The sequence below is a fragment of the Mustela nivalis genome (genome assembly GCF_964662115.1).
Source record: "Mustela nivalis genome assembly, chromosome: 9".
In the NCBI taxonomy this organism is placed as follows: Eukaryota; Metazoa; Chordata; class Mammalia; order Carnivora; family Mustelidae; genus Mustela; species Mustela nivalis.
The window spans coordinates 106,060,051-106,074,928 of record NC_139028.1 but is presented as its reverse complement, the minus strand read 5'-3'; the positions used below and the strand labels follow the sequence as shown (position 1 = coordinate 106,074,928).

At 35.8% G+C, this 14,878-nt stretch overlaps 1 protein-coding gene across 1 annotated transcript; it reads left to right on the top strand.

The window, feature by feature from the left end:
• Positions 1–4,183: 4,183 nt before the first annotated feature.
• On the top strand, positions 4,184–5,128 carry LOC309872863 (olfactory receptor 5F1-like; the record flags this gene model as incomplete). Its single annotated transcript, XM_082747829.1, has 1 exon — positions 4,184–5,128. The coding sequence occupies one exon, from the start codon at positions 4,184–4,186 to the stop codon at positions 5,126–5,128; it is 945 nt and encodes a 314-aa protein (XP_082603955.1).
• Positions 5,129–14,878: the final 9,750 nt, after the last annotated feature.

Here is a 14,878-nt window from a genome sequence, read left to right as displayed (position 1 = left end):
TCATGTGACTGTTAGCCATTTGTATGTCTTCATTGGAGAAGTGTCTGTTCATGTCTTCTGCCCATTTTTTGATGTGACTCTTTGTGTGTGTTGAGGAGTTCTTTATAGATCTTAGATATCAGCCCTTTGTCTGTAGTGTCATTTGCAATTATCTCCTCCCATTCTGTGGGGTGCCTCTTTGTTTTGTTCACTATTTCCATCGATGTGGGGAAACTTTTGATCTTGATGAAGTCAGTCCCAAATGTTCGTTTTCGGTTTTGTTTCCTTAGCCTTTGGGGACATGTCTTGAAAGCAGTTGCTGTGGCCAGTGTTGAAGAGTATACTGCCTATGTTCTCCTCTAGGATTTTGATAGATTCTTGCCTCATGTTCAGGTCTTTAATCCATTTCTAGTTTATCTTTGTATATGATGTAAGAGAATGGTCGAGTTTTATACTTTTATATATAGCTGTCCAATTTTCCCAGCCCCATTTATTGAAAAGAATGTCTTTTTTCCACTGTATATTTTTTCCTGCTTTGTCAAAGATTATTTTACTGTAGAGTTGAGGGTCCACATCTCAGCTCTCTACTCTGTTCCACTGGTCTATGCATCTGTTTTTGTGCCAGTACCATGCTGTCTTGATGATAACAGCTTTGTAGTAAAGCCTGAAATCAGACAACATGATGTCCCAAGTTTTGTTTTTCTTTTTCAACATTTCCTTAACAATTCAGGGTCTCTATGGTTCAATACAAATTTTAGGATTATTTGTTCCAGCTCTTTGAAAAATGCTGGTGGAATTTTGATCTGGATGTCATTGAAAGTATAGATTGCTCTAGGCAGTATAGACATTTTAACAATATTTATTCTTCTGATCCATGAGCATGAAGTGCTCTTCCATCTTTTTGTGTCTTCTTCACTTTCTTTCATGAGTGTTTTCTATACTTCCTCGAGTACAGGTCTTTTATCTCTTCAGTTAGGATTATTCCTAGATATCTTATGGTTTTTGGCTGCTATAATAAATGGATTCAATTCTCTAATATCCCTTTCTATATTTTCATTGTTAGGGTTAAGATAGCAACTGATTTCTATACATTGATTTTATGTCCTGCCACACAGCATCCATTCCTGAATAAAAACCTTTCAAAGTATAGGGATAAAGGGAACATTCCACAACGTTATAAAATCTATCATGAGAAACCCACAGTGAATATCATCCTTAATGGGGAAAAGCTGATAGGCTTCCCTATGAGATCAGGAACACGACAAAGATGAACACATGTTTCTTATGTACATTTTGATTATTTCTTTAATCAAAACTACTTATAAAAACATTTTAAAGTATCCTAATTTCTCATTTATTGTTTATTGCATTTATGTAAAAATGTACAATTATTATATATATTCATGTAACTCAAGATAAATTTAAACTACAAAAACATTGAGACTTCTCATTATTATATAGAGTGGTGATTTATCATTCTCTTTTGTCTTAAGTCCATGGCTATATTTACTAAACTCTTCTTCATGAATTTCATAGTGTTTTTGCCTCTTTGATACACTGTGTCATTGCTTTTCTCTTTTTCTGTCTCCCTCATTCTTTTGTTTTGGTTGAATTTTAATTCAAATTCATTATCCAAATATATAGTTGTCAACAAAAATATTGTCTTATTTAATGATTTTTGAGTAATTTATTTGCTAAACTTAATGAAAGATGTTTAAATTGTATGTATTTAGACTTTGTTTTGGCCAGGATTTTCATCAGTGATTAGGTGAGGCCAAGAGAGGCTAGCTTACAAAACCTGTTAGCATCACAAAGTTGAAAAAAAAAAAGCAAGCAATTTGGGAGAAATGAAGAAATCAGTATCAACAATCACACACATCCAAAATCACAGCATAAGAGAATGGGATGATGTTATTAGAAGATGAAGTCCTGCATTTAGGCAGAAAAAAATGTGTACAGAGAGTTTAATCTGAGCATTCAAATTATTTTGATTTAGTTTGTTAAATGTAAACTAACATGCACAGTGTAATTTTTATTGCTCTATTGAAAATAAGAAGTGTACAGTTGTAAACAACAAATAGGTATTTAATAGAAGATGTGCATACACACTCACATTAACATGTATGTGTATATAAGTGATTAGGATAAAAGGGGACGGGTCAAGGAAATTAGGTATCTCGGTATTATTTTCTTCTGATAAGATTGTGTTCCAGTGATTCTCCCACTTTCTAACAGTTTGTCTATTGAAAAGTCACTTAATTATCTAAAATTTCAGCTGCAAAATGCATAAAATAATAATGTCAACCTCAAAGACTGGCAGGGAGAATTAACTGAAGATTTAAATGGAAAAAAGCTATATGTTTTGAGTTATCAATGCAAATAGGCTCTCCATGCATATGAACCCCCATATGAGTTTTTTTCACCTAGATTTCCTTGTATGTAATTCTGGAAAATCTGTCATTTCATCCCCTTCTAGGTACAGAATCATAGGCAATATTTTCAAAATCTAACACAATTCTGAAATCATAAAAACATGAGTTCATTTTCTTATCCATTGTTTTATTTGCCCAGGGTTTAGTATTTCCTTAAATATTGTGCACTTAAGGTAGTTTCTACTTCTCATTAATTTCACTCAAGAGAGAGTTGAATGGAGAGATACACTTACTCAAAGGATTGTGTGTGTGTCCATGCACACACACACACACACACACACACGCAAAAACGCAATTTCACACAAAAGGAAACAGAAAGAATGTTTTTTCAATTACTAAAATAACAAAGGAAGAAAAATAATTTGGTACTGGATTTTCTTCTTCTTTTTCTTCTTTTTTTAAATAAAGATTTTGCTTTATTTATTTGACAGAGAGAGATCACAAGTAGACAGAGAGGCAGGCAGAAAGAGAGGAAGGGAAGCAGGCTCCCTGCTGAGCAGAGAGCCCGATGTTGGGCTCAATCCCAGGATCCCGGGATCATGTCCAGAGCTGAAGGCAGAGGCTTAACCCACTGAGCCACCCAGGCGACCCTGGTACTGGATTTTGTATCCATTTGGGATAAGCTAAAAATAGAAAGGGAGAAGCAGTATCAACAACCAATTATAAGTATTATTACTTATTTTTTTTTACTTCCCTTAAGACTTTTTTAAAGTAACAAAGAGATCAGGAATTACTTTGTGATGCAAGCCCCATATAATGTTTGATTCCATATATCTACCTGTGATCATATACTGTGTACTTTTGAGACTGGAGTGTCTATCTCTAGAGGTCTGACTCACAATTACCTATAATCTAGTCCCATGGTTATTCATTCATCCTTATGAAAACAAAATAAAAGTGTGGCAATGTGTATTTACTCACAAGCCATTTCAAATGTTTACAAAAAAGTAAATTGAATGCCTACTGTATTTAATTTACTTTTAAAAATGAAATTTTCTTCCTTTTTCTGTAAACTCCATTGGATTGGAGAACATCTCATAAAAAAAGAAAATCCTAGACTCCCCAGGTAAGACACTGGGAAGAAAGTGAACAGGATTTTGTACTGTAACTCACTGAGTTGGACAGGTTGCATGTCTCCTGCTAAGGATGTTATTTGGAAGTGAACTTTGTAATCAGAACAGATTTTTGGATGACTTTTAAAACATAAGAAAATCATTTTTAAAATATATAATAGGAGTCTAAATACTGATTATTAGAATTGGTCAGTATGGTGGCTGCTTAAAGTACTCACGAGTGATTTCTGGAAAGGAATGCATGAATTTTAGAGTTGAAGAATATTCAGAGTGGTTTTGAGGATAAATGGAAAGGAAAAAAAAAAAATAGAGCTAAACTCACATACCTGCTCAGTGAATGAGAGTGATGTCAGCAAGGATATTTTTATCCTTTCATTTGGACATAGATTGTACCGAGACAATAGAATCATGTAAGTAGCTTTTGGGAAACTGAATGGGAGTGTGTGGTCCTGCACTAGTGAGTTGAGAGATTCTCCAATCTTGATTCAGTTCAGACACTTGTTCATTAAATTTAAAGGCTGGTTTATTTATCGCCCAATTAACTCTTCCTCCATCACTCAATTTACTGATTTGTATTATCCTATTTTGTGATTTTCCCCCATGGGTGAATGACCTCATTAACATTTCTATTTCTTATAAACTTAGGAAAGGAAAATATTTACACCTAATGCAAGTTTAAGCATACTATATGTGCAACTAATGACCAGAAGAAACCACTCTTCACCGACCGAGTTCATCCTGTTGGGATTAGCAGACACGATGGAGCTACAGATTGTCCTCTTTTTGCTTTTTCTGGTAATTTACACACTTACAGTTCTGGGGAATGTTGGGATGATCCTCTTAATCAGGATTGATTCCCGACTTCACACACCCATGTATTTCTTCCTGGCTAACCTGTCCTTTGTGGATGTTAGTTACTCCTCCACGATCACCCCTAAGATGCTGGTGGATCTGTTATCAGAGGAGAAAACCATCTCCTTTGCTGGCTGCTTTCTGCAACTCTACTTTTTCATTGCCTTGGCCACAACTGAGTGCATCCTGTTCGGGTTAATGGCTTATGACCGTTATGTGGCCATATGCAACCCTCTACTTTACTCCCTGGTCATGTCCAGGACTGTCTGCCTCAAAATGGCAGCAGGGGCTTTTACAGCAGGATTCTTGAACTCCATGGTTAACACAAGTTATGTGAGCAGCTTGTCATTCTGCAGTTCCAATGTCATCCATCATTTCTTCTGTGACAGCCCTCCACTTTTTAGGCTCTCATGTTCAGACACACACCTGAATGAAAGCATCTTTTCCACATTTGCCGGTGTGAATATGGTTGGGGCTTTGCTGGTCATCCTCACTTCCTACTCCTACGTTCTCTTTTCTATCTTCCGTATGCATTCAGGGGAAGGGAGGCGCACAGCCCTCTCAACCTGTGGGTCCCACCTGACAGCTATAACTCTGTTCTATGCCACTGCCATCTATACCTATCTGAGACCTAGTTCCAGCTACTCCCTGGATCAGGACAAAGTGGCTTCTGTGTTCTACACGGTGGTGATCCCCATGCTGAATCCTCTGATCTACAGCCTCAGGAATAAGGAAGTGAAGAAAGCTTTATGGAATGTAACTACCAGGACAAGGTTCCCTTCCTTTCTCTGATATGCTTGGTAAATTTTCTGAACTAGGTGTTAAATGAATTTTCTAAGTTGATTGAATCCTACAGTTTTCATTAGGATATTTCTAAGTAATTGCTTTCTCTTAATTCTCGAGTGCAGGGACCCATTATGTACAAATGATTCACCAGTCTTATATATGGACTCAGGGATTTCATGTAATTATTGTCTATTTTTGCTTGGTTTTCTCAAATTATTTCTAATGAAATATTGGTTAGAGAATGAAAGAGACACAGTATTTAGTATCAAAAGTCCTAATATCACACTAAACTAACTATATAAAGTATTTATAATTGTTCACTTATTTTTCTTCTGCATCTTTATTTCACCATTTGTGGTTTGTAAGAGATTGTTATGTATCACTTATGTGTAAAACAATTTGAATTTAAAATAGATTTACATTTTAATTTATTGAATTATCTTAGCGGGGAGAGGCTTAAATCATATTTCAGGACTACAGTTTTAATTGCAGCTATCAACTCACCATATTCTTCCCCCATACCAATCTCTGCATATACATATATTTATTAATAAAGAAATGTGAGCTTGTACAAAATGGGATATCAGTAAAGGTATCATCTCATTAGAATGCACCAGTTAAAACTCTCATATTCCCTTGTCTGGTCTTCAAAATGTTTAACCTTTCTTTCCCTTCCATTCTCTTGGGCTGACACATAGGACCAAGTTACATACACATGCATTCAACTGCTGCCGAGTTTAATCAGTGCATAGTTCCATAGGAGGTAGGTCAACTTTCATTGGATGAATCTGACATATATTCTTTATAATAAGCTTATGGATTTCCTCTTATAGATATCTCTCAATTGCCCAGACAGGTGTTTGTGATGTCATGAGTGTTGTCTACGCACCTGTGAGCTTTACTCTCACTCACAGGTTCTGAGTGGTTGCCTGGCCTGGACATCTGGCAACAGAATGACAGTTTGTTCTCTGAGATCATTTGTCCATCCTCTGAGTAGCTTGCCTACAATCTTCTGCACCAACTGGCTGCTCACTGGCTAGATTCATTCCACATTCCCTGTCCCCAGTATTTGGTGGGATCATATACTAAGACCAAGATATTTCATAAGTAAATGGCAATAATATATCCCTTCCACTAGATGTTATATTTTCAAGTAAAATTTAATAATTGAAAGAATGTTTGGGAGAGAAAATCCAGTTATCCTGAGATTTGATTTTTAGACACATCCTATTTTAGGTCATGTTCTCTGCTCTCTAATGCAGCTTTTTTACACTTATTTTTTCTTATTCACAGAGTCTACAAATACTTTATATTTGGGGGGTTATACGCACTTAATTGTCTTGTCTGCTTTTTAATTACTTAAATACGGGTTTCTTATGTAAATTCTGATTATTTCTTTAACCCATAAACTACTAAAACTATTTTTAATTATCATAATTTTTTTGTCTAGTGTACAACACATTTATGTGAAAAATGTACCAAGAATGGTTTATTTTCATTAACTCAAAATAAATTTAACCTGTGAAACCACTGAGATTTCCAATTATTTTATTGAGTGAGCAGACAAGTTGGAAATAATGAAGAATAAGTATTCAAGAATCATATAGGTCTAAATAAACAACCAAAAGAAGAAAAGTTATTGTTATTGAAATACTGCATGTGGGCAAAAAAAAAAAAAAAACTGTGCAGTTTTATATTATGTATAAGAATAATTTTGGATTTATTTTGTTAAGCGTAATTTAACATGGACGATATAATTTCCATTAATCCAGTAAAAATGGCAGGTATACATTTGTAAACAATAATTAAGTAAAGGCTAGGTGCTGAAACAAGTGAAGTAATAATTCATTTAATTTCACACTGCTAAAATAAAAGGTACTTTGTTAACTCATAATAAGCCTACAGAGGATAGAGATAAGTAAAATTTTGTCAAGAAGATAATGCCAAAATGCTGGGTGAACGGGAAAATATTTTTTAAAAAACTCATTGAGCTGATGTGAGAAGATGTAATCTATAGAAAAGATGTACAAAGAGCTGTATTGAAAATTTATAGCTTTGGGACACCTGGGTAACTCAGTCTACTGAGCTTCTGACTCTTGATTTCAGCTCAAGTCATGATCTCAGGGACATGAGATCGAGACCAACATCTGGCTCCACACTCAGTGAAGAGTCTGCTTGAGATTCTCCCTCTCTCTCTGCCCCTCCCCACCAAACAAATAAATAAATCTTAAAATTAAAAAAGAAGAAAATGTATAAATTCATGGAAATATACAGCTTTATAGAAACAATCTTAAAACAAGTACGTTTATTGAAAACATAGAAAACATCAAATAGAATGTGTTGCGACAGAAAGAAGAAGTGTGGTCATTGTTGTTCAACTTAGGTATAATTTACTATTAAAAAAAAATATTTATTTGTTTGACAGAGAGATCACAAGTAGGCAGAGAGGCAGGCAGAGAGAGGGGAGGAGCAGGCTTCCAGCTGAGCAGAGAGCTCAATGCAGGACACTGAGAATATGACCTGAGCCAAAGACAGAGGCTTAATTCACTGAGCTACCCAGGCATCCCTATAATTTACTATTTTGACTGGAGAATTGGTGTGTACTATCTTTAAGGTTCTCTTTAAATTTTGTGATTTTAATCTTTTTTTTTTTAAAGATTTTATTTATTTATTTGACAGACAGAGATCACAATTAGGCAGAGAGGCAGGCAGAGAGAGAGAGGAGGAAGCAGGCTTCCCGCTGAGCAGAGAGCCCAATGTGGGGCTGGATCCCCGGACCCTGGGATCATGACCTGAGCTGAAGGCAGAGGCTTAACTCACTGAGGCACCCATGCATCCAGTGATTTTAATCTTAAATGTGACAACATTGTGTATGTCCATGTACCCTTCCAAAGTCTCAGAAGAATTCTTGATGTATTTCAGTAACTTAACAAAATTTTACACCCAGATCTTCCCTAAAGAGGAAGGTAGTGAATATGGACCAGGTCATGGTGAGTTTTTGCAAATAGAAGATCAACTGGATAAAGATTTATGTCAAAAGCTGAGTTTCCAAACTGGGCTCCAAACCCTCAACCTCCTGAAGTTGTATGAACATTTTAACCATGTGTTATAAAGTAAAATTAACAAAATATAACTTATTAGCTAAGGTTGTGCTGAGAGTGTGTCAAATTCATTTATATACTGATGAGAGAAACAGCTAGATAAAAAGAAGTTACAGATTTGGAGAGGATATGGAAACAGAAGGTTTATTTAGTTTGGAAACAGAAAAAGCAGCATTAAAAACATGCAAAATAAAGATTGAGGTTAGATTTCACACATCATAACATTATCATGCCCAAATCATGTATTGCAGAAGAGAACTGTGTGTCAGAATTATCCTAAATGCTAGATTTGGTGAGAATAGTCAAAAGGAACGTCATATTTAAGAAGCAAATGCTAAAGATATTTCTACAGCTGATTGCAGTCACAAACTTTAACCTTCACTGGTAGGGTCCAATACAGACACCCTACATAGGCTCATAAAATGGTACCAACAGATATTAGAAGCAGAGTGACAAGACACAAGTTTTATTTTTAAGTGGCTATGGTCAGTGAGTTTTTTTTCTAACATGCAAACAAAATTGTAACATACATTCTTTTCTTATTTCTTAATTTTTATGTTTCCCTTTAAAAAATGTATGTGTGTTAAATTTATCCCCTACTATAGGCTGATAACTTCATATGAGACCTATATGAAGTAGCTATCTACTATTGATCTGTTCAGATGCACAGAGCATAATGTATTTGATGTGAAAATATCCCTAATTCTTCAATGGTGAAATTTGACATTCCACCACCATCAAAAAAAAAATGCAATGTTTTACATTTGTCTTATTTGTCACCAATTTGGCTTATAGGAAATCTTTCATACCAATAATACATATATGAAGATATTTCTAGTGATGAGTACTAAATTAGCTTTCTGTCCATAGCATTAAAAATATACGGATCCATGTGATGATGAATGATATTAATAAGTGATCTATTTGTTTTCAATTAAAAAAAGAAGAAATAAAAGGACTACAGAGGACTTCTATAATGGGGGACAAGGACCTCTGTGAATCACCATGTCTTTAATAAAGCAAAGAATATACTAAAAAATGTTAAATCAATTTTTAGAGCTCTATATATCAAGCAAAGGTTAGAAACAATGTGAGGAGAATTTACTCTATAAAAACTGATGTTATCAAAATAATTAGCTACACATTCAGCTTTTCTTTATGTATGGAAGCATTCATAAGTATCTAACCACGTAAGGTGTTGTGCTATTCACTACATGAAGCACAGAAAACTTTGTACTCTCTAGACTACCAAACCTGTGTTCCTCTAGTGTGTCATATCCCATGACACATGACCCATATCATTTTTATTTCTGAATTCCTTCTCTTCTTGTCCTTAGATCCTTGATTCCAGGGCATTTGTGTACATTTTACAAATGTAAATGTTGTTGTCACCTGTGTTTTAAACTAAGAAAATATGTTATGCTACGCTAAACATTATTTAAAAATTTTTTTTTATTTATTTATTTGACAGACAGAGATCACAGTAGGCAGAGAGGCAGGCAGAGAGAGAGGAGGAAGCAGGCTCCCTGCCAAGCAGAGAGCCCGACGTGGGGCTCGATCCCAGGACCCTGGGATCATGACCTGAGCTGAAGGCAGAGGCTTTAACCTCTGAGCCACCCAGCTGCACCCGCTAAACATTATTTTAAATAGTGCTTTTTCATGCTGGCAAATGTTCAACTTCTGCCAACTGGAGCAATTATTTTTGCTGGCCAAAACAGTTCAAACAAAAACAGAAGTAAAGCCACCATTTCTAACATAGTAAAGTTGAAAACTATAGCAACAAAAAAATTTATCTTTCTCTCCTAATAGCATTAAAGCCCTCATGATATCATTTTCCCATCTTCAGCTTCACAATATAGAAAAACTTGAAATTCAGTGTATGAGTCTTCTTGTCAAAATTCACTTTTTTTTTCTTATGTGTTTTTATGTAACTAAAAAATTCCACCTATAGCATGTGCAGAGAGAGGACCTTCACGTGTAAACAATTTAGATGATGCATGGAATCTAGATAATTTCACTCACATTATTTGAGTTTAAGAAATGGCATTTTAATAATTTTGAACTTAGTATTCTGAGATTTTGTGCATAAATATAAACCAACTTTAAGTCTTTGAATGTCCTTGTAGGGGAATTATTCTATTCTCCAAAGATGAAGAGGCTAGGGAGAAAAGTAGAGAGGAGTGGCCAGGAGGCTACTGTTCCACAGATCATATCCATAGGGACAACACCTTCAAGGCAGCACTGATCCAATCAGAGACAACCTGGGTTGCTCTCTAAGTTACTACTCGACAGATTGTTGAGCTTAAAAATTCAACATGTCATGGAGAGAAGATGTTCTTCAATGAATAAGGAGCTATTTTCTACCAGAGCTCCACTGACCAAGCTAAGTAAAGTATAAGTTTCACAAAAAAACAAGGATGGCTGGAAATTTTTTCCTTGAATTATTCAAAACCAAAAGTCACATCAGATAAGACCACAGTCTCTATAAAAGAGTGACACAGTGTTTCTTTCATAAAACAAAAAGGTAGGCTTTATTTTTTTTTTAATATTTTGTTTGTTTATTTGACAGAGAGAGAGATCACAAGTAGGCAGGGAGGTAGGCAGAGAGAAGGAAGCAGGCTCTCCTTGGAGCAGAGAGCTAAATGTGGGGCTCGATCCCAGGACCCTGGGATCATGACCCAAGTCGAAGGCAGAGGCTTTAACCCACTGAGCCACCCAGGCACCACTAAAAAGGTAAGCTTTAATTATTTTACCCTGTTTAATAAAAAAATATATTAATAAATATACCCACTGAGGTTTTTTTTTAATACAGTTGATACACAAACACACAAATTACATTAATTATAAATGCACCACATAGTGATTCAACAACTCTATACATTGTTCTGTGCTCATCACAAGTGTAGCTACAATCTGTCACCAACCACACCGTTCTATGAAGCCCATTAAGTTTTGATTAAGAAAATGGACCATTGAACACCACATCAAAAACTAATGATGGTCTATATGCTGGATCACTGATCATAATAAACACATAGAAAAGCAAAGAAGAGAAAAGAAAAGAAAAAAAAAACGGAAAGAAGGGAAAAGAAAGACAAGAAGGGAAGAAAAGAAAAGAAAATGGACCCTGACATTACATGGCTGAGTCTGAAGTCAGGTCACATCCTAGCTTCCTGACATTGGGCACATTAACTTAATCCCTGTATGCCTCTCCTTCTTTATGCAAAATGGGAGTAATAACAGTACCTACTTCATTCAGAATGTAATACATGAGCTAATACGGGGAAAGTCATTAACAGGGTGGTTAACACATAATAAATGTTCAAAACCTCACAATAATAAAAAGAATTTCAAAAAATCAGGTCTCTCTACTGTCCACAGCTATTCCCATTCTTACTAACTAGCAGCAATATCTGGGGGAAACCCACTTTAATTTACTAGACTTTTATTTTCAGGTTTTTTTTTTCCCCCTCTCATCAGTACTTTTTCATTGTACTTTCAGCAAATAAGAAAAGTAGGCTTTGTTATAGATGTATAAGCAAAATTAAATTTCAAAGCTTAACTCAAATCCCATTTAATATATGAAAGCATCCTCAGCAATAACTTTTTCTGGCTACTTTCTTTTCTGAAATTGATCTCTTCTCTTTATTAACAATGAATGGCCTTTTGCGATTTTAAAACTTCAACTCTTTATTTACTAATATTTCTATGTTAGCATCTATCCAGCATAGAAGAGTCTACTGTGAATCTTAGTTTTCCTGTAAAATACTACCCCATACAACCTCTCCTCCCCGGATTAAGAAAGCTCTACTCCAGAGAAGTTGGAAGACGAGCAAAATTCAAAAGAAGAAAAAAATATATAAATTTAAGTCATAATGATAAACACAGTGAGGAGGATACTTGTAATAGAGTCTAAGTAAAGTGATTAATACAATCCAAGCTGCTTAGTCCTCAAGACAGCTCCCTGGGTTTCATGTTATCTTTATAGCATATACTTTCCAACAAGGAAAAATGAACTCTGGTCATATAACTAAGGACATATTGCCAGAATATACCTAATTTCTGTTGTAAGTCACTTAACATGAGATTGTTTGGTCAGTGAATTTGAATCTAGTTGGATGCAACATGACTGCTGAGATCAGTAGGAAAACTTCGTTTTGCCATTACCTGTGAAGAAATATTTAAAAACCATTCACCCATGCAAGAAATTGATTAGCTATTGGGATATGAAACTGAGGAGCACACGAGGACCTTTTTGTTCCTGGGATATGCTTTACTATTTTTACTTAAAAGTGAAAAATCACAAAATGATTTCTCTGATACCTTAAAATCTAATGAAGTACTAGATTAGATACCATATTCATAAGAAATTGACTGGTGCTCCCAGAACACCTTGTAATTCTCTCTTCATAGACCATGCACTTTCCCAGCCATCTGTAAACTCTGTAAAGATGGAAATTGAGCTCATTTATTTGTCATTAGTGTCCTTAGTCTACTTTGTAGTGAAGACGCTCAGTATTTATCCTTAATAAACCACACATTTAGGATCAGTGAGAAGAAGGAAATATAAAGTAGGCATTGCATACTATTTTGGTCATCTGGGATCTGTCACAGGTGAAAGGAATCAGGTCTTAAAAGAAAGGGCAGCCATACGGTGGAGGAAGGAAGGCAAATTTGGACCCTGGGAAACTGACAAAGAGACTTCAAAACCCATGGCAATCTGGGTTTCAGAGTATGTGACAATCTGTGAAAAAGGTTAGCCTTAATGAAGATTAGATGGAGGTCACAAAAAGGAATATGGGGTCTAAGGTGCACTGCGTGGCAGAGACCTAACTTAGGCGGACGAAAAATGTTTGATTCTTGAAAGAGCTGGCTGGGATCTACCTACTCTGCCTTTAGGCCTGTGATTCCTGGTGGTTAGTCAACTGTAGGTATTTAGAACACACTTGGCCCTTGAACAACACGGGCTTGAAGGTCATTGGTCCACTCTACTCAGATATTTACAGTACACACCATAACTGTTTTCTCTTCCTTATGATTTTCTTGGCAACATTTTCTTTTCTCTGTCTTCATTGCATGAATGCAGTAGATGATACATATAACATATAAAACATATACAAAAAATGAGTGAATCGATTATTGATGTTAGCAATTAAATTTTGAGGGAGTCAAAAGTTATATGCAGACTTTTGACTGCCTGGAGAGGGATTGGTGCATTCATTGCTCAAGGGTCAACTGGATATTTTATATTCATAATACAAAATGTATATCAATTGGCATGTTCATAATACATATTTAAATGAATAATATAGTGTATATCAATAATATGTATTATATATATTCAGCAACTCAGAGATAAGAAAGGGTACACAAAAATGGATGTCCATTTTGTCTGGCATCAGGTATATGAACCCTAAGATCAAATTCTCTTGCCTAATTTATTTTTCCTTTTCCTTATTTAATTATCCTATAAAGACCCTAAACTTATCTAATTGTTACTAAAGTCATACCATTTATTTTTTTTAAAGATTTATTTATTGGGGCACCTGGGTGGCTCAGTGGGTTAAAGCCTCTGCCTTCAGCTCAGGTCATGATCTCAGGGTCTTGGGATCAAGCCCTGCATGGGGCTCTCTGCTCAGCAGAGAGCCTGCTTCTCTTTCTCTCTCTCTCTGCCTGCCTCTCTACCTACCTGTGATCTCTGTCTGTCAAATAAATAAATAAAATCTTTAAAAAAATATATGTATTTATTTGCCAGAGAAATAGAGAGGGAGAGAGAGAGAGAGATTGAGAGGGAGAGAAGGAAAGGGCAGGGGAAGTAGCAGGCAGAGGGAGAGGCAGGCTCCCTGCTGAATAAGGACCCCAACGTGGGACTTGATCCCAGGACCCTGGGATCATGACCTGAGCCAAAGGCAGACGCTCAACCGACTGGGCCACCCAGGCATCCCCAAAGTCATACCATTTAGAATATAAGCAGAGTTACTAAGATTTGGGGGGCCATGGTAGGTTTAAGGACATATTATAGTCAAATCTTAGATAATTAATTTTACATTCTAAATCTTACATAATTTATTTTATATTCTAAACATATGACTTGCTATGATGCATCATGCATGATTTCTAATATAACAGTGTATGATATCTTAAATGAAATGGTTTTCTATCATGGACACTGGACAATATTCCCTGTTTTCCTGATCAGAGTCTCAGTCTCTTTCCCAGATAATGAACATCCCATGCTGGTCTGAGCTGGGCCTGGCTATGCATTCTTACTGACCACCTTGACCTGTGGTTATATGAGATGCAGGTCACAGGGGAAACATCAAACCAAACATAAAATAATCAAATTTTTGGTTGCAACAATGTGGATGGAACTAGAGGCTATTATGCTAAGCAAATTAAGTCACTCAGAGAAAGACAATTATCATATGATCCCACTGATATGTGGAATTTTAGAAATAAGGCAGAGGATCACAGGAAAAGAGAGGAAAAATGAAACAAGGTGAAACCAGAGAGGGAGGCAAACTGTAAGAGACTCTTCAACTTAGGAAACAAAATGAGGGTTGCTGGAGGATTTGGGGGTGGGAGGGATGACGTGATTGGGTGATGGACATTGTGGAGGGTATGTGCTATGGTGAGTGCTGTGAATTGTGTAAAA